This window comes from Aquila chrysaetos, chromosome Z (genome assembly GCF_900496995.4).
Source record: "Aquila chrysaetos chrysaetos chromosome Z, bAquChr1.4, whole genome shotgun sequence".
Taxonomy (NCBI): domain Eukaryota; kingdom Metazoa; phylum Chordata; class Aves; order Accipitriformes; family Accipitridae; genus Aquila; species Aquila chrysaetos.
This window is the reverse complement of record NC_044030.1, coordinates 32,436,885-32,456,215: the sequence shown is the minus strand read 5'-3', so window position 1 is coordinate 32,456,215 and position 19,331 is coordinate 32,436,885. Positions and strand designations below refer to the sequence as shown.

At 44.4% G+C, this 19,331-nt stretch overlaps 1 protein-coding gene across 14 annotated transcripts in view; it reads left to right on the top strand.

Moving 5' to 3' along the window:
• Positions 1-19,331, top strand: part of NRG1 (neuregulin 1) — a 478,013-nt gene that overhangs the window by 356,775 nt on the left and 101,907 nt on the right. For 2 of the 14 annotated variants that reach the window (XM_030004893.2, XM_030004887.2), the window contains exon 1: positions 17,487-18,867. The exons of 8 other annotated variants lie outside the window; for them this stretch is intronic. In XM_030004893.2, the coding sequence (XP_029860753.1) occupies positions 18,240-18,867 (628 nt within the window). In that variant the 5' untranslated portion in view covers positions 17,487-18,239. Of the gene's footprint in view, positions 1-17,485; positions 18,868-19,331 lie in introns of those variants that run through there. 4 more of the 14 variants (XM_030004888.2, XM_030004905.2, XM_030004889.2 and 1 more) reach the window with 4 other exon arrangements.

Genomic DNA, 19,331 nt, shown 5'->3' with positions numbered 1-19,331 from the left:
GTACAGTTGCATGTTTCTGTCAGATGCAGAGGATTCTTGGTGTCTTCCCCACAACATCTGTGTCCTGCACCAAGTGTGTAAGGGATCTCTCACATTGGCAGCAACACCATGAGCCAATTACACTTTAGAGTACAGGAGCTAAATGCCAGCACCTTACTAATTCTTCCAGCCAAATGGACACCTGGAGAGCTAATGTATTGTTGTACTTACTGCTTGAGTTATGTGTAGAAAATATGCAGTAAAACTCCAGATAATTGGATGTGGATTGCATTTGCAATTATTTGTTCACTGGATAATATGCATGCATCAGAGACCTAATATTCACCCCAGCAAGACAGCACAGTTATAGGCAGGCTGAGCAAATGGAGCTTTTCAATTTAAATGTGCAAATGAAATTTATACATACATGGGCACTATTAGCAGATGGCCAGTAAGGAAGGCTGGATACAGGGGAGGGATTCTTTCTTTTTAATTTGGTAAGAATTTGTTCCTCTGGATGATGTTTCATCCTAAGGAATAGCTTTTATTATCTGTAAATATCTTGTAAAATATGAGGTTGCCATTCACAACAACCCAAAAGCAGCATGTATGAAGTACTGGATGGAGAATTTTCTCTGGATGGAGATAAAATAATCAAAAAGAGTGAGCCAAATATACCAACTATTATCAAATTTGCAGAACAAGATGTGGAGTGGGTAGCTCTACTAGAAACACATTAGCTATAGTTGATGAACTGGCACAAGATTGCTGAAAATTTTGAATCTTCCTTAAGGAAAAAAGAATTCTTAAAAAAGCTGGCCATCAGCTAACTCTTTAGAATGGGAGGCAAGCAGAGAATTGGTTATCACCTGTTTAGAGTTGCTGCTCTCAAGTTGATCTACTGTATCCTAGTATTAAAGGGGTGGTGGAGTGTAGGAAAAGCTAGTTTAAGCAGAAAGGAGAGGAGACCATGTGCGTATGAGCTGGCATTTCTGATGAGCCTTTGTCTCAACCAGATCTCACCGCTCATTTCTTAAACACTGCCATATTCTTGCCATCTCCCCTTTTGTTATCACAGGAGATTGTCAGTGTGAGAAAGTACATTACAGCATTTATAAGGAACACTGACTAATAAGGGTCCAGTGAGTCTTTAAGGAGCTCTACATACTATTCTGATCTCTGGGGGCTGTTTCTTCCTCAGCCCTAGTCATGATCATGCCTCAGCCTTCAGTATCTCTGCAGAAAATAGTCATTCCAATTAATTTTCAGCATAATCTCTGCATGCAATGCCACCTGTCAAAATTGAAATATCACCAGCTCTTGAATGAGAGTCCCAGCTGTCAGCCAGTCAAACTGACCACATGTGAAGCAGCCATGCTGCTGTACCTCCTCTACCTGGCCAGGGAAGAAACGGAAGCTAACCTTCTGGAAAACACCGTTTGCTGCAGGGCAGAATTTCTGCTGCCAGCCCATGCTCACAGATGATAGGGAAGCACACCAGCCAGAGACACGCAACAGCAGGCGGGCTGGCCAGTTCCAGTGCCCACCAAGCCCTGTGTCCTGTCTCAGGCAGCAGGCAGCAATTGGTGCCTCGGGGACTGGTGGGGGAAAGACACAACAGAAAGATGATGCCTCTGCTAAATGAGTTTCCTCCTAAGCTGTGACCATGAGAAGTAACTCAACCTTTCTGACTCCTATTTTTCCTCTTGTTAGATCTGTGGTGAGTCTTGTCTCTTCTGTAATCTTGTTTGGTTGTTGGCCTCAGCTCCCTCCCACTGTCCCATAGCAACCACTCCCCCGTTACGCCTTGGATCAGGTTCCTCACTGTGAGGCCACCTGTGCCCTGTGACTTCAGAAGGGGGCTTCTCCCACCTTATAGACCCAGGGCAGTTGGGGATGACAGATGATTAAACCCTAAGCCACTAAGTGGAATGTAATCTTCTCTTGGTCTGCTGCCTCTCCTCATGCCTTATCTACATCGACTAGAAACAATTAGAGCAGCAAGCCACATAATCAAATATTGTGGCTGGAGTCACATGCTATTTCAGACACCTTGAATAGTGTTGCACATGATTGATGTGGGAATAGAGAGCACCAGAATATGTCAGTGCTTTACTGATTACTGTTGCTAACTGCAGGCAAGGCCAAAAAGGGAGAGGAAGGTGCAAAAATAATCTTTGTGGAAAACTGGACTTGTTTTATTACCTAGGAAATGTCATCCTTGCCCTCTTGTGATTGATTGACTTATACCCTAAAGCATGAGGCTTACTAGCCTTTGCATAAGAAGCATTTGGTTTTGTTAGTGCAGCAAGGGAATCCATGTTCCTATTTTCCATGCAACTATCAAATCTTTTCTCAAAATTTCCTTAAGAACTTGACCTGAAGGAGGCCTAAGCAAATAAGTGTTTCTCAATGCCAGATGAGATTTTTTTTTTTTTCTTTTCTGTTCCCACGTTGAAAAAAGAAATGTGTCTGTTCCCCATACAGGAAAATCTAACCACAGAGGGCTCTAAAATCACCTGGCGGGCTGGGGAGGCATAACTTGACCTGCTCCTTTGTTGTGGTTTAACCCCAGCCAGCAACTAAACACCACGCAGCCGCTCACTCACTCCCCCCCCCACACCCAGTGGGATGGGGGAGAAAATCAGGAAAAGAAGTAAAACTCATGGGTTGAGATAAGAACAGTTTAATAGAACAGAGAAGAAGAAACTAATAATGATAATGATAACACTAATGAAATGACAACAGTAATAATAAAAGGATTGGAATGTACAAATGATGCACAGTGCAATTGCTCACCACCCACTGATCGACACCCAGTTAGTCCCCGAGCAGCCATTCCCCACCCCCCCTTCCCAGTTCCTATACTAGATGTGATGTCCCATGGTATGGAATACCCCGTTGGCCACTTTGGGTCAGCTGCCCTGGCTCTGTCCTGTGCCAACTTCTTGTGCCCCTCCAGCCTGCTTGCTGGCTGGGCATGAGAAGCTGAAAAATCCTTGACTTAGTATAAACACTACTTAGCAAGAACTAAAAACATCAGTGTTATCAACATTCTTCTCATACTGAACTCAAAACATAGCACCGTACCAGCTACTAGGAAGACAGTTAACTCTATCCCAGCTGAAACCAGGACATCCTTGCAGCCCACAGAGGTCCCTCTCTTACCTCAAGAGATGGCGGGGAACATCCTGACTGGCAGAAGGCACTCCCTTCAATACACTGGTGATGTAAGATCATAAACTGGGAGACCTTGGGGGTTTCATTTTGCAGCCCATGTGAAGTGCTGAGGAGGATGCATGTGTTAGTCTTTTCAAGACTTCTAACTGGCCTTAAGACTGGCCACAGTTTGACCTGATTATGGTTTATTTGTCCCAGAGCAGATACAATTAATATGTATCACCCACAATTAATACGTGGGTGAACATACAAGGAAAACAATGTCTTCAGCAGGGAGCCAGCACAAGGCTTCTGTCACTGACACTCGCCTTTGCCCTGTTGTTTCACCCACTGTGATTAGAAATTCATCAAATATGTCTAGAGAATTTGCATGCTTAGCCTGCTTTGGAAAGAGGGGATTGTCTAGCTGTGAAAGGAGATTATGCAGCAATTTCCTCCTCAGCACAGCAAGGCAATGAATCTGACTCTTCATTATAGAGGAAGGATGAGTAAGAACAGTTGCATTTCCTGTGCAGCAAGAGCAACATGAGCTATGCTCCAGGTTCCTTTGGGAATTTCCATGATCATGTTGATTTCAGACACGATGCATAATGTTACTACGAGAAAATGCAGATGTTTAAATAGGAATGCTTGTGGGGAAGAGGAAAGGGATCGATTCATTAAACAATGTGTTTGATCTCAGCTAGAAAGACAGCTGTACAAAAGAAGACAGGCTCAAAGTTAGTTCCTTGAGTTTTATAACTCATGCATTAATTACTGACAGCAACAATGTATTTCTGAGATGACCATGATTTTTAATAGATATTCTCACATTCTCTCACCACTTATTAAAATATTTCACTGTGTTTTCGTTATGCGAGAGCCTGTAAAGAAGTCTTGAAGTTACTTGTATTTGCTACATAAATGAAGGAGAGAGGTCCCACAATGCATCTGCATCTCTGTCTTGTGCTTTCACACTCCTGCTTAGGGTGAACACAACTCAGTGCTGCTGGTCAGGCATCAAACACTCCCTTTCTGTTTCCCAGAGTCTCTAACAGATATGCAATCCTGCTTACATTTTTATAAATCATTTACTTGCAGGAGGTTGTACACCTGCAAATGCAGAAATAGATCACAGGGACAACAATCACAAGGACACATTCTCAAATGCTCAAGACAGACAGACAGTCCAGCAATTGGGTGTTAGCAAGACACTGATCAAAGGAAAGATTTCCTGAGCAACACCGAGCACATCCCTTAGGACTAATATGAATGTGGGTTGCAGGCTGGGAATCCCAGACCAACACTTGGCTCCTGAAGGAACAACTCATGAACCCTGAACTGCATGTGCAGGCACCCCAGTGAATGCCCAGAGAGACTTTAGATGCATCAAAACTAAAAATATTTCCTACAAGGATTAGTCCAAAGACTTACCAAAGGTTGTTCCACACTTACGTGCTGAGTGGGGAGCCAGGCAGACAGACAGCATATTAGAGATGGCTAAGATGGAGCAGGGGAATTTGTCTCCACTTCTGCCCATCCCCTAGATCCTCAACAATTCCTCAGACATATAAGGAGGGGAAAAAAAGAAAAAAAAAAAAAAGAGGGGGGGAAGCATTAAACCACCATCGAATAAATGCACCTACTATTTGCCTGTGAAAAGATAGTGTTCACCATGTCTTTCCTCTGTCCACAAAGTCTTAGAAAAAAGCTTCAGTGACATTCATCTCTCTAAAGTAGAAAATGTTTCATCATTTTCTGCAAAGCTGGAGATTTACTTCAGCAAGAGGAACTCAGAAGTTCTCCCTAAATCAGCCTGCAGTGCCAGCATTGAAAATGTGCTCTTGGGAGAGGAGGAAAACTCCCAAGGGGGAGAAAAAGGGTAGCCCTCTCAGGTTGTTTTAAAATAAACCCAAAAGCTGCTATTAACATCTTGGGTGAGGTCTACCATGGTAAAAGCATCTGAAGGGCAGTTCTGGTTTGTCCAGCACCCTCTAGGGTAAGGAATGGAGGAGAGCCATGAGTCATGAGCAGATGCAGGTGTGAGAAAGGAACTGAAGTGCCTAAGGCCACATGGTTGAGTGTGCCTATATACTAAGTCAGGCCCATTTTAGATGCCTAGGCATATTTTTTTAAACTGGCTATTTTTATCTTTTCCTCATAAAGGAAATGCAGTAACTGCACATGCCTTATTAAAAGATTACTTGTTTGGCTGGTGGCCACAGACAAGTAATTCCTCTTGTTGCTCAATAAATCAAGTTACTATCATTTTAAACACTCTAGCTGAATTTCTGATCAGCACATGAAAGAGTTAACTCCACCACTGTCATGTTACCACAGCATTGAAATAACAGCAAATTTGGGGAACATAAATTTTATCCTCTCTTGTAGCATAAATTTGGAGCATAGGTAAAATCCTTATAGAACTGTGCACATTCTGTAAAAATCTGTCTCTTACTTGGAAAATACACAAGTAGAACTGTGGACTAGTAAAGTGCAAATAAAATATGTGCAGGAAAGCAGAGTGGTGTCTTTTGAATTTGTAGGCATTTCAAATACGTTTTTTAAATTTTTAAATAAAACTTCTTAAAATGTTAAACAGTTTTTGATTTCAGTTAACACAACTCTTCTTATGTACAATAATAATCAGGTTATCCTGGGCTGGAAGGGGGCGTTGATTTAATTTGAAGTGGTGGGTGCCTTTTCTGAAAGGTTTTTCTGTTGCTTTAGCAATTGAAAGCCTTTCTTTCCTAATAGGATTAGCCCAAATAATTACCAAAGGATTTCTCTGTGTCATCTAAGTACAGTTCCCCACAGTGGTATTAAAAAGCCTGTCTGCAGTAAGGAAATAGTCAATGGCCGTGGGTAGCTGAAAAGGTTATAGTTAACTGTTGCCACTCAAACCAGAGAAAGTCATCTTCAAAGGCAGGACCGCAGTGGTTTTTACCCTAATCCCCATCGTGCCCAACTGGTGGGAAGAAGAAACAGTAGCTCCTTGTTGGCAAGAAGCTACTATGGAGGGCTCATGGTCACCAGGGTGAAATAAGGGGCCACAACCTGAATGATAGCTGTTGTGACAGCCCTTTTGCATGTCTTGTTCAGTAACGCACAAGTGATCCTGGGACAACGAAGCTTTAACATTGCAAGTGCCAAATTTCATGCTAGCCCTTTGGTTCTGGCTGCAGACCTGGGTCCTCCCCTCTGGCCTGTTAGGAAGGAAGTCTAGTTGCACTTCTTTGACGGATCCCTGAAATTAGCGAGACATGTCAACGGGGTGTGGGAGAAGCTTCTGACTCTTCAGCTTTAGGACAGCTCCTTGCTGCTTTTTATGATTTTTACATTTTAGGCTCTGTATTGAGGAGTCACAGATTTTGTACAAAAAGAAGGAACCCCTTGAGGAGGGGAAAAAATCAAAATGTTACTCGGCTTGAGACTGCACAAAGGCATCCTGCTGGGGGAGCAGGTCTGAATTAATTTCTGTGACTTTAATCCATGTATCTAATCTGTAGCTTTATTGCTTGTTCAAGCCACGCTGTATTTTTCTGCTGTTCTAAGCCTTCATTTCAGGGGTTCTGGCTATGTATGTCTACTTGTATGCAGCATAATATGTTGTCCAGGATAACTGGAAAATGACATCTGAAAGGCATTTCTTCAGCATGTGTGTGCAGATACCAGCTTGACAGATACATGTCTGTAATGATAGATCATTGTTTGGTGTGCTAGGAAATAAGCACTTCTGGCCTGACTTGTCTGATATTCCTTGAAATCACAGGACATGTGTGGGCATCTTTTCCAGCTCACTGTGAACACTGTGTTGTTTCGATGGGAAAAGGGCTTGGTAAAGACCTTTATTTGGGGTGCTTTGTCTCATGCTGCTATCTCTACCTGCTTCCTTTCTGCCCGTCCTCTGGAGACTTCTGACTTGCGTAACTGTGATTGAACATAATCACATTCGTGGATCAAAGAAAATGCACAACCTTATTGTAGCAAGTTAATTGTTCCTGGAATAATTCCTGCAGGTTGCCTGCCATTGCCTGTCTCAGTGATAGATTCAGACGCATCATTCCTCCCAGCTTCTGTGCTTTTCCAAATAGCTGGTATTATTTAGCCACTTTAGTTGGCACTCTTGGAAACTCTGTCATTACCTAATGCACCAGCGAGCTGACTGTTGCCAGTAGCTACAACTTTACACTGGTAAGCAGTAAACCTGAACTTTCTGTCTGCTGTGGCCACATTAATAATGCATTATGTTTCCTGTAACTACATACATGCACAGTGATTTTTTTTTTTTTTTTTTGTAAGATGAAAGGAGTTGGAGGTAGCGGGTGGAAGGTGGTGGAAATGGCTACAACTAATTATTAATGCTGACTAGACCCCAGCTGCATAGATTTTTAATTAGCCCATGTCTAACCCTAGTAGTCACTGTTGGGGTAATATTAGCACTTCTTAAATGGGCTAGTTTAGAAGGGGAAGTGTAATATCTGCTCACCCTACACTGTGTAGTGTTACTAGCACATACTCAGCAACACAGGCCAGAACTTCATCCTTTTTCATTTTTCAGTTCACTTGGTTAAATTTTAGTCATTTTGTGTCCTTCAAGGCAGCCTCAAAGAGTGATTTCTGTGCAGCTGAACAGGGCTGCTTTCCTGATGAAACCATGAACTGATGCCTAACGAAGGAAAGGCATGTAATGTACAGAATTTCATGTATTTTTCAAGTGTTATTAACAAGGCCTCCAGAGAATCATTTCGAATTGATCAGTGAGGCAGGAGCACCATCTTCACTCTTTGGGGCAAAAGGAGTTCAAAATTCAAGACGCCTTATTTTTTCCTTCCTTAGCTGAGTGTCAGGCTTCTGGAATAAGTAGAAACAACGTTACGTTATGCTCATGAGTATGTGTGTCAGCCTGGTCTGCCCCAGGGATCTCAGGCTTTGCCCTGTGGAGCTTGTGCCTTTAGAATCAGATCTATTTTGGTTGCAACCTTGTTTTCTCCTCTAACGTGTGCAAAGTTGTTAAAATACAGTTCCTTTATTGAAAACCCTGAAGGAAGGACACAGGGTTTAGTGTGAAATTAGAAACATAGAAAGGATTTGTTGCCCTTTGGCAGCTTTCAATTTAATTGGAGTTAAGTGGCAGTTAAGCAGTATGCAGGGAATTTTTAAGCAAGAGCAAGGCAACCCTCAAGTGAAAGCAGGTATTAGGACTTCACCATCTCTGTGGCTGAGCAGGCTGAAATCTTGCCCACACTGGCAAGAAATTTGGCCCCATCTTTGCAGTAGTCAATGTCTGAGGGAATGGTAGAGTGTTATAGGGTCTGGCTTCAAACTATGGCCCTGATAAGAAAGGGATTTAGGGACACAATTCACCTCATCTGTGTGTGTACAAGCCAAGGTCGCTAAGTGCCTCCTCCTTGCAGCCTGTAGGTGCTTGTTTCCCTTCCCCACCATCATGGCCAGCTTTCCCACCACAGACTTAGCATACCTAAAGTGGTGTACATGAGGACAGCTCTATTTTATTTGACTTTTTCTCTGGATGGTAATTTGGATAAGCTTGGCTGGGAACACAGGATACAGTGCGACCTCAGCCCTGCCTGTCTGGCCCACCCTTTCAAATACTCTTTCAGAGTAAATGCATTTATTCCTTAGGCACCCTCAAGAAAAAGGAAAAAGTCAGCCTGTTCCCTGTAGGCCCGTTGCCACTCCACAGCCTCTGTGGTGAAACACAGGCAGATATAAGGCACCCCCGGTGAACCTGACCTGCAGTTTGAACACAGGAAATGCTGCAGGAATAATGCATCCATCAAATGAAAGGATGATTGCTGTGAACTCATTCTGATACATATGTATGTATGAGTGCGTAAACACTCTGTCACATACTGTTGTTGTCAGTAGTGGGGATTAGAAATACCTGGGTTCTGTAGCAGAGGCTCCATTTACCTGCCTTCCTCTGTCCTGTTGTGGGCTTTAAAGACCTGGTTTTTGCTCTGTCACTGCCTCCTATGCTCCATTTCCAGGTTGTCCAATGTCTTGCAGAAGGGGGTGTTTCCAAAGCTACCCTACTGCTCTTACACCATCCAGCAGCAATGGCCCACATTGCCCTGAGCTGTGCATGCCTGTGTGTTAAATGCAAACAAGTTATAATGAACCCATTTTACCCTGGTGTAGGGGTCTGCTCAGTGTCTGGAGCATCACAGAGCCTGCATCAATGAAATGAGAGTACAGCAGATAGATTTCTTTAAGGTTTCAAAGTTTCCTCTTTGCTGTTTTCCTCTCTTGCTCTTAACAAGACCCAACCTGATGCAGGAATATTAAAGTCCTGTGTATGAGAAGAGTTAATTAACTACCTTACTTCAATTTGGATTTTGATTTCTAAAAGGTGAGAGTTTTGGTTTTGTGCCAGACCATATATAGCACAAAGAGAGCCTGGGTGCAGGGGTGAGAAAGATGTGACAAGACATTTTAAAATGCAGGCTAGGTTTACATTCAAAACATAGCTATGTAGTAAAACCATATTTGATTAGACTACTGAAAACTCATGACTAGACATAAAATCTCCTTTGTCATACTTATCTGAATTCTTCTTAATTATTTGCTGGAAATTGACGAAGTTTTCTAGCCAATGCCAAAGGAGTGATTCATGCCTTCTATGGCTTTCTGAATGCACTAAGAAAGAATATTAAATATTAAATATTAAATGTCCTTGATGATACTAGGATTCTGAGGCATGGTGAGAGCTGTTGCTTTCGTTATTGTTGGAATTTTGCAGTTATAAATACTGTGTTGCTTATCTGTTTTAAACAGTGAACATCTCAATTCTGCTAACTTGAGCATAATCAGTCTATGTATAGACATAACCAGAGCTGGACTGAATTAATATCTTGATTTAGGATAAGGTAGATTAGATTCTTTATTTGGAGGTATTTGCAGAAAACTGCTAAGCAAACCAGCTCTTGAGCTGAAATCATAACATTTTCTGCAAGCAAATTTCTGAAGCTTGTAGATTCTGAATGTATGACTGCACTGTAAGATGTACTTTACAAATCTAAGCCAGTAATATGTCAATGTCATATCATTAATACTCGCTTATGTAATGCTGCAGAAATTCTTCCATGTGTTAGGCTGGCTCTATGTCTTTGACTTCTTTCCTTCTGTTTTTCTAATAGCCAAACTATTGAATATAGATATGCTAGAGAGTTACTCTATGAAAAAGTCCATGTGTAGTTGAAATTTTGAAAATGACACTTTAAAGTGAAGTAAAGTTTGATGCCTTAAGTTTTAAACAGCAGCAGTTGGGAATATGTGTATGTACAAAAATAATTTGTATTTACAAAAAAATGAAAGGTGTAAGTAGAGTCAAGATTTTTCAGAATAATGGGTATCTTGTTGGGATCTTCCAGGAGCTTCTGCCTAAGTTAAGCCTAGATTCAGGAAGGGTCTTGGGTCATGGTTTCACTATGCAAAGTCTTTGGTGAGAAGACAAGGTCAAGGAACTTCTGTCCTCTGGACCATGGTCCCCATTCTTCCAGCCTATATATGTTTATGGGACCAGGCTGGGAATTAGTTGGTAAGCTTACCCATTTAAAAAAAAAATATCTTAAAAGAAATTCTTTATAAGTCCAAAATCAGTTCTCTGATCCAGTTGAAAGCCTGGCCACATGAACAATGTTACAAATTAGTGCAGGTGACAGAACAGAGGGAGCAAAAACAAAGGAGAGACAGGGAAAAGGATGATATTGCTGCCAAACTGTTTATCATGAAACCACAGCAGTACGCTCCAAAATACCTTTTCAGTTCCTGAATTAGGCTCTGATTCAAAAAGGCACTTAAATATATGATGTAGCCCATCTCTAATCAGGAAGGCATTTCACCACTTGTTTAACTCCATGCACGTTTAAGTACTTTATTAACCAGGGGTCAATGGGGAAGGGATAATTCCTTGATTCAGGGCTTTTGGGACCTTTACTCAAATTATCAGTGTCCAGTGACTCCGCAGCAGCAGCAGCACTGTGGATATGAAGGCTGGCCAGCACAAAATCCTGCATAGCCATGCCTGTGCAAAGTAGCAGTACTGCTGCCACTGTCCCATGAACACCCATGAGGAATTTCTTCCGTCTGAATAAAGTGGCTCAAATGCAGGCACGCAGATGCATTTGAGGACTAAGGTGGGTGGGAGTTAATGAGTGACTACAGTGCTGCCCCAGCTAAACCCAAAACCAAAACAAAACAGAAAACTGCACGTGGTCTTTCTTCTGCTGCTTCTGCCCTCAGACAGAAGAGCCTAGCTAAGCACGTTACATATCTTTGCATCTCTTAAATGCTCCTTTACCACATGGCAGAGCTATGTGGTATATCATATCATATCATATCATATCATATCATATCATATAATTAGCCTGAACAGTGGCAGGGCTCATCCCAGTTTTGTGACTGAGCAGAGGCTAGGGGAATGAGTCAGTGTCATTGATGAAAAACCCTGACATTTGTGGTTTGATATTGGATTTCTGTGTCTCGTGTAGTGCCACTAGCTCTGCTTTTGATTAGGATGAAAGAAACTCAGTGTCTCACATTTCACTTGAAGATGAAAAGACTCAGAAAACCTTTTGGTTCCCCTGAAATAACAGCCCATTTTGTGGCAGTTTTCAGTTTCAATTACTGGCTGTAGCTATTTAAAGTATAAACATCTCTTGAAACAGCCATTGTAGTTGTGTTGTTTTTTCAAATCACTGTTTCTGCAAGCCACTGCTATTGGACTTACAGAAAGCATGTTCCTGGTGTAAATGTACACGTGACATCAGTACAGAAAATGCTGCCACAGAGGCAACATGAGCTCTCCCAAATGTTTTTACAAGCACTGAAGTTTGTATTCTGTGCTCCAGACATTTCCAAGAAATGTATTAGTGTGAAGACCTGCTTCTGACACACCTATGTGGGCGGTGCAATAATTCCAGTATAGTGGTTTTGGCTTCAGGGTATGGAGATGGTTTGGATAAAGCCCCTTCATGTCCCTGTCTCCTGTGTTGTCTGAGGGTAGGGAGTCTTCCTACAGCAGCCCTCTTATACCAACTGAATTAAGCACACTAATGATTCCGCTGACATTGATGTATTTACCCTCATGTCTATGGCTGAATATGTGCTTAAGGGTTTGTACTTTTACTGCTCAAGTTTTCCTGCATTTTTGTACAGGCTTGATATTCCTTCTCCTCAGTCACATATGGCTGCAAATGGCCAGAGGGTTTAAAAAAACATAAAGGGGAAAACGTGGAGGTAATGGGCAGAGACATATAAACAGCACTAGCACATGTATCCTGTTTGCTTTCCATCAGGTGAAAAATGGGATGTGTGTGTATGCGACTGTTAGCCTGTCCCATTTTAACATTTGCAGTTCCAGTGACAGGACCAGTATAGAAACAAAATGAAGTTTTCTCCATGTGCCATTTGAGCTGAAAGATGAGGTTTTTAGTGAAGGCTTTTGGAAGGACTTAAAGGGAGAGAGTACTGGCATCAGTCCAAGGGAGATGGATTAAGGAGGGGAGGTTGGTGAAGCACTGAAAACAGGAATAAATGAATCATTTGCATCATGTGTGATAGCCCACTCTTCCCACACCATGATTGCTGGCAGTGATGCTGCTTATTGGGCCTGCTCACTTGCTTTGGGTCACCCCCCCATCTTTAAATAGTGCACTTATTTAATTTTAAGAAAGTGCCTGCAATCAATAAAAAGAGATCCTTTTATCTTCCTCATCAATCTCTTGTTAATGAACGTGCACTTTTTTTCTTTTTAGCTTCTTGGTTACAATGCTTTTAATTTCTCAATGTGTGGAAAAAAAGGGAGTGCAGTCAAACACATGATGGAGCAGTTGATGCCACATATTGCTGCTTGCTTCTTTCTGAAGAATTGGCATGTTCTTAAAGGAAAGCAGTGGCCTGGGGGAAGATCACTTGCCCTGCACTGATCTGTGATCCCCTGAGCATCCTTTCTTAAGCTGTGATCCAACAGAGTCATGAATAACCGCTTGTGAAGACATACTTTACTTTCCTAATGTCCCAGTAGTTGCAAGAAAGTAGATAATTCTTAGGGAATCTTTTTGTGGGCTACTGGGACTTTATTTAAAGCAGTTGCGTATTTGATATCCAATGGCTTCTATGAGAGTGACTCACCAAGCCTAATTTCAAAAACCTTCAGCAGGTTTGGGTCTGATTATGGCATGACTGAAGGGTCATCTGAGTTAAATGGTAGTTGCTGCTCTAATTTGCGGGATGTTGTCAGTTATGATCACGTATCTATTTAAGCTTCATCCACGTATTTGTGGCTGGCCAGAAAGAATGGTCCTCTGCAGTTTGGTAATACAAAATCAACCTCTTTTTAGGACCTGTAAAACTGGAGGAACAGATACAGCTTGTTCCTCCTCATTATAGGCTGGAGGTTAATGCTGACTTCGGCTTTGTGTCTTTCCTTGAGTCTGTTGGGAGTGGAACTTTGCAAAAACACTCCACAAAATAAAATTTCAGTTTTGTAAGCCTTTGAGTTTCAACCTGTCACTTACATATGGCAAGAGTCCAAATCTCAGTCACAGCCTAGCTTCATTAGTGTAGAATCACACTACTTTTCCCTCTAAGCCAAGGAGGCCCAAGCTATATAATAATCAGAAATAAATCTTTGCGTAAGGACCTAACCTGATTACAAACAGGCAAGTAATTTCCTTCCTTACCCTTCTGTATTGCCCACCAATGGGCTACCCTAGTAAAACTTTGTTACCTCCAAGGTCATGCTCCCTCTTGTTCTCTTCCAGAGTCTCCCTTTCTGTTAACCAATTCTGGCTCTTTTCCAAGGCACTCATCTCTTCCAGCCTGGGCCAGAACCCGTGTTTAAACACAGCACGCCAGTGCTAGCATGTCGCTACAGAAATGTAAAAGCCTCAAAACGGCAGCTGCAGAAAAGTATTTCTGCGTTGCTTTGGGGGGGAAGGGGAGCAGAAAGAACCCTCCAAACCAGCGAACTGTACCTTCAGTTTACAGTCATATCTTCAGACCCAAAGTGAGAGACCATCAGCCTTTACCGCAGCCGCGAGAGCTGGCACAAAAGGCAGCGTGCTCCCTTACCAACCCAGACGTGGCAAAGAGCGTGGGGTTGCATTTTTGTCCAAAGGGTCCCGAGAGGAGCCAGCACTGTGCAGTATCGGGTTGCAGCATGGCGGGCAGGCTGTGTCCTGGCCCCGGCTTTGGCCACCTGTGGAGCGGGGCCAGGGAAGCAGCCGGGCCAGTGATTCAGCATTGCCTTTCTCCCTGGTCGGCCGGGGAGCAAGGGGAGCCGCCAGGCACCCCCGAAGGCAGGGTGCCGCCCTGCTCTCCTCGCTGCAAGCCCCAGCACCCCGCAGCTCCAGCGGGGCCGGGAGGCTGAAGCCGCTCTGCAGAGTTCCCTGGGGCGGGGGACGGCAGGAGGAGGAGGAGGAGAAGGAGGAGGTCTGAGCAGAGCTGGCTGCGCGATGCTGAAGCAGGCAGCCTGTGCGCCGGTTCTGGAGGTGCCGCGGGGGAAGGGACCTGCAGCAGAGGAGGGTACTGCAGCCTGGAAGGGAGCCAGGCCCCACGGAGATGCTGCGGCCGCGGAGGCGGCGGGAGGGGCTGGAGGTGGCTGCCTACCGGCAGGAGATGGTGCAGGCAGGCTGGGCCCTGGCCAGGGGAGGAGAGCGTGAAAAAGCAAGGAGGTAGCAGAGGCTATCCTGGCTCCGTTTAGCTGGGGGGGCTCGGGCGGCAGGCGAGACCCCTTTGGCAGAGCCCTTGCCCAGGCCCTGCCAGCTCACGGCCCCTCTGGCAGCAGGGTGAGGAGAGGGGCAATGCACACACATGCAGGGGAGCCCCTGGAAGTGTCCCCACAGGGCTCCTGGAACAAGAGGCTCTGAGGTTTCACGAGGCACTGTGCACGCGGACGTGGCAGCCCGTGGTCTGAACTGGTAATAATCCATCTCCCTGTCCAGCTATGTAGCATTGTGCTCAATTACTTCAACTTCATGGCAACCCTTGTAAGAAAGGTGCAAGATCTCCACATGCATTTCTGTTCACCTCAGTGCCTGAAAGATGTGAGCAAAGCAGAAACATAATGTAAAGGACAGCAGTTAAATGTGGGTAGGCTGGAGAGTAGTGAAGATTATAGGAGAAGACTGAACACAGGTAGTTTGCCTGGAAGGACAGTGCAGGGAAGATGTGGACAGGGCAGTGGATTAAACACAAGCTCAGAGCAGTGACAGCAGGGAAAATTGTCTTACTGGAAATAGGAAGGTTGAAATACTAGACACGGATGAAGAAGGCATGACATTTTAAAAAATTTGTGCCGAGCACTCAGATGCTGCGGTATCTCATCTGTGCAATGAAGAGAGTATTCCCAGCTGGTTCTCAACTTGCACTCTGTTTTGAAGAGTGTTGCTTCAGCTTCACACTGGAGGAGCAACTTGTGTGTGCAAAAGTATGTCTGGTTTTCCCAGATTTGTCAGTTAATCTAATAAAAGATACATCCTTTCCCTAAGAAACCTTCCTTACTTGTACCCACAGACCACCACAACTGTCGCAGCAATACTGCTGTGATGTTACCCTTTCTACAGTGGCTGTGTTGTTACTGCTGTTTGAAATAGGTTTTGAGATACTTGAAAGAGGCTGCAGTCATGCAGAATATTACCAGCTAAGGAGCACATGTGCTTTGTAATAAGAGGAGGCATGTAAGTAAATATGCAATGCAAGCTGTTCGTTCTGTCTGAGGTTACTGATCACATCATTAACCTGAGGACCAGACACTTTAGTGGTAATGTAGACTAGATTGTATGATGATTTATCTTTTTACATTCTTCCAGAGAGTGTTATCACTGGCTGTGCTTTAAGGTAAATTCTCTAAGCGCTTGAATGTAGTAGCATCGTGATTACTTCAGTTGGCTACTACAGCCTCACAGGAAGCTTTGTGATCAGACATCCATCAATTAGTCCTTGACATGAGAGTCCGTGAAAACACTATGGGATTCACTGAAATTTTGATAAACCTTTTTTTATGTGAATGTTACTAATGTTCCCATGGAAGTTGGGGTGGGGGGAGGCAGGAAGACGAGATGGGCAGAGACAGACGTCTTTTTTGTCACTACCGAAAATACGTAACTACAAAGGAAATTACTTTTTGGATACCAGCAAAAATGAGTTCAGGGCAATTTGTAGCACTTGATTCTTTGTTTCCTTATGCATCCTGCAGCCATTTATACTAAGGATAAAGGGGGATTCATGCTGCCAAATCTTCAATGCAAATGTTTTCACTAAGTCCAAGGAACTGGAAATTGTGTTAAAAGCCCCCCTCCTTTTATACGCATGTCTGTATTGTTGCACAGGTGTACTTTTCTGTGGGAGAAAAAAGAGACTGGGAATGAAGCTGATTCTAATCTTACTTTCATTATGTTAATACCCCTGTATTACACTGCAGTGGTGGAAATGGGAGTTAATGCTAGGTATTGGTAGAGGTGAGGAATGACAGGTAAATTGAAGAACAAAGTGGAAGCCTTGTTACTAATAATATTCTTTGATTCTTTTTTTTTTTTTTTTTTTTAGTCTAAGGGGGAGTGAGGATATATATGTTAGCAGCATGTGAGCTCTTGAAAAGTGTGTTCAGGAGCTGGCTTTAGTGTCAAGCCTGCTTTTTGGTTTTGGAGGGGTTTGGGAGGGAGGTTGAAAAATGAAATATTAAAAAAAAATTATGCAAACCTCTTTGTAGTAACATAAATGCAAATTTGTCAGAGGCAGGAATGCTTTTGGGTTTTGTTGGTTTTTTCCTCTGCTTGACTTAAGATGCATCTCAGCACTATTCCGAGTGAATGAAACTTATTCAGGGGCTTGGAAAGAAAAGCTGTCTCTAGGTGTCAGGCAGGGAGAAACTGCTGCCGGAAAGCGGGTCTTCCCGCTGGGAGAGATCGGGTATCAGGCAGAGCGAGCCCAGTCCAGCCCAAAGAGCTCCCACCGACACCCGGTCCTCGCCGTAGGACCCTGTCATCGATGGCCGCCGCCGCCTCTGGCCGCGCTTCGGCTGGAGAGAGGGAGCGGGCGGGCGCGCAACTCCTGCCCTCTCCTTCCCTTTGATTTGATGGCCTTTATTCCCCCTAATTGGATAAAATAGGAAGTCACTGACAGTCCTGCGTTGCTGGGTGTACTGATTTCCCTCAGACCAGCCCTGCGGAGGGCGGGGGGTGGGGTAGGGGAGGAAGGAGCGAGTCCGTACATCAGGGAAACAGGCTGCGAGGGGGCTGGGGGAGCGGGGCGGGGGGGGGAGGGGGGGAAAGGAGGAAAGTGAATGAGCGCTCAATAAGGACAAAGAGGGAGGGGAGAGAAAGGGAGTTACCACCGTCTTGGCATCGCTCTTCCTTTCAAACCTCTGTGTAATGATATTGTTTGCAGTGATGCTCAGACAGCGAGCACCTGCTGCTCTGTAATGATTCAGCCTCTTTCAGCCGCCGCTGTAACACGACAGGATGCTGCTGCTACTGTCACTTCTGCCGCTGCCGCTGTTGTTACAGATTTTGCTTTTGCTCCTTCTACCGCATGACAATTGTTTTCCTCGTCTAAGCAGATACCAGCCTCAGATGCTCAAGGTGAGAGTCTTGCCTTTCGCTCTGGGCTATTGGTTCACTTAATCCGGTCAATTTGTTTGGTGTCCGTGGTTTCCTTTCTCTCATCACCCTCCTTCCCTGTTTTGTTTTGTTGTGCTTGCTTTTGGGGGATGTTTCTTCCCTCTCACAGAAGAACTGGAATTGCTTGAGAGGCATTTAAGGAATTATAAAAGTGGCCAGCAAACAGAAGCTCAGTAATTGTGAAGCTACTCTTGCTTTCAGAGAGGCAGAGAGAGTGACAGAGGGCTAGGGGGAAGGGGGGGACAGGGGTGGTCTCATTTCTCCTGTGCATTGCTCCTCTCCCAGTTTGGATGATGTTGCTGAGCTCAGACCTTTTGTTGACTCCCACTCTGTGATTTTTGCAGAGCACTGTGACTATTACTACCATCTCTTTTTGTCTGTGTCTCACAGTAATGGACTGTGATAGAGTTAAGGCCTTTTGGAGGTGTGCTGTTTGAGACCTGATGCATAAACATGTCTGAAGTAGCTGCCGACACTTTCCCCAGCCCCTCAGCTCAGCTGAGCCCTGATGCGTCCCTCAACGGGCTCCCGGCTGAGGAGAACATGCCGGGGACCCAAAGAGAGGACAGGAGGGTCCAGGGGATAGCAGGCCTTGCCACGACCTGCTGTGTGTGCCTGGAGGCAGAGCGACTGAAGGGCTGCCTCAACTCTGAAAAGATCTGCATCGCCCCTATCCTGGCTTGCCTGCTCAGCCTTTGCCTCTGCATTGCTGGCCTCAAGTGGGTCTTTGTGGACAAGATTTTTGAGTATGACTCTCCTACCCACCTTGACCCTGGGAGGATAGGACAAGACCCAAAGAGCGCTGTGGATCCTACAGCTCTGTCTGCCTGGGTGCCTTCGGAGGTGTATGCCTCACCCTTCCCTGTACCTAGCCCCAAGAGCAAGGCTGAAGTGACAGTGCAAAGTGACAGCTCGCTTGTGCCCTCCAAACCGTTCCTCCAGCCTTCTCTGTATAACCGCATCCTAGATGTTGGGCTGTTGTCCTCTGCCGCACCTTCGCTGTCACCACCCTCCCTGGAGCCTACCACAGCATCTCAGGCGCAAGCAACAGAAACCAATCTCCAAACTGCTCCAAAACTTTGTAAGTAGAAGCTATGTGTTTCTTTGTTTTTCCCTTCCACAAAAAAAAAAAAAAAAAAGGCACTTAACTGTTCTGTAGCTGTCCTTGAGGAGGACATGTGATTGGCATGCAAAGCTTATATGTGCTAAGACAGGTATAGCGTGGGTTACCTTCTGAGAAGAGCACATAGGGGCCTCTGAACTTAGTTCTGAGGTGTGCATGGCAATGAAGAGTGCTTCATTTGGGACCTTTGTAAAGCACCAGTACCACCCTTTTCTCTGCATCCACTTGTAGGGAAGTATGTGATTTACTTCAAGGGTTTATCTGATAGCTATTCCACATGGTCTATCAGTGTATTTTCCTTAGAAATTTGATTTGCATCCTGTGCCGGATCTTCTATGTGTGTTCATTTTCTTTGCCTTGCCTGCAGAGCACTTCTGCTACCCTCTTCCTGAAGTCCGTTGCTGGCAAACGTCCCTGTCATC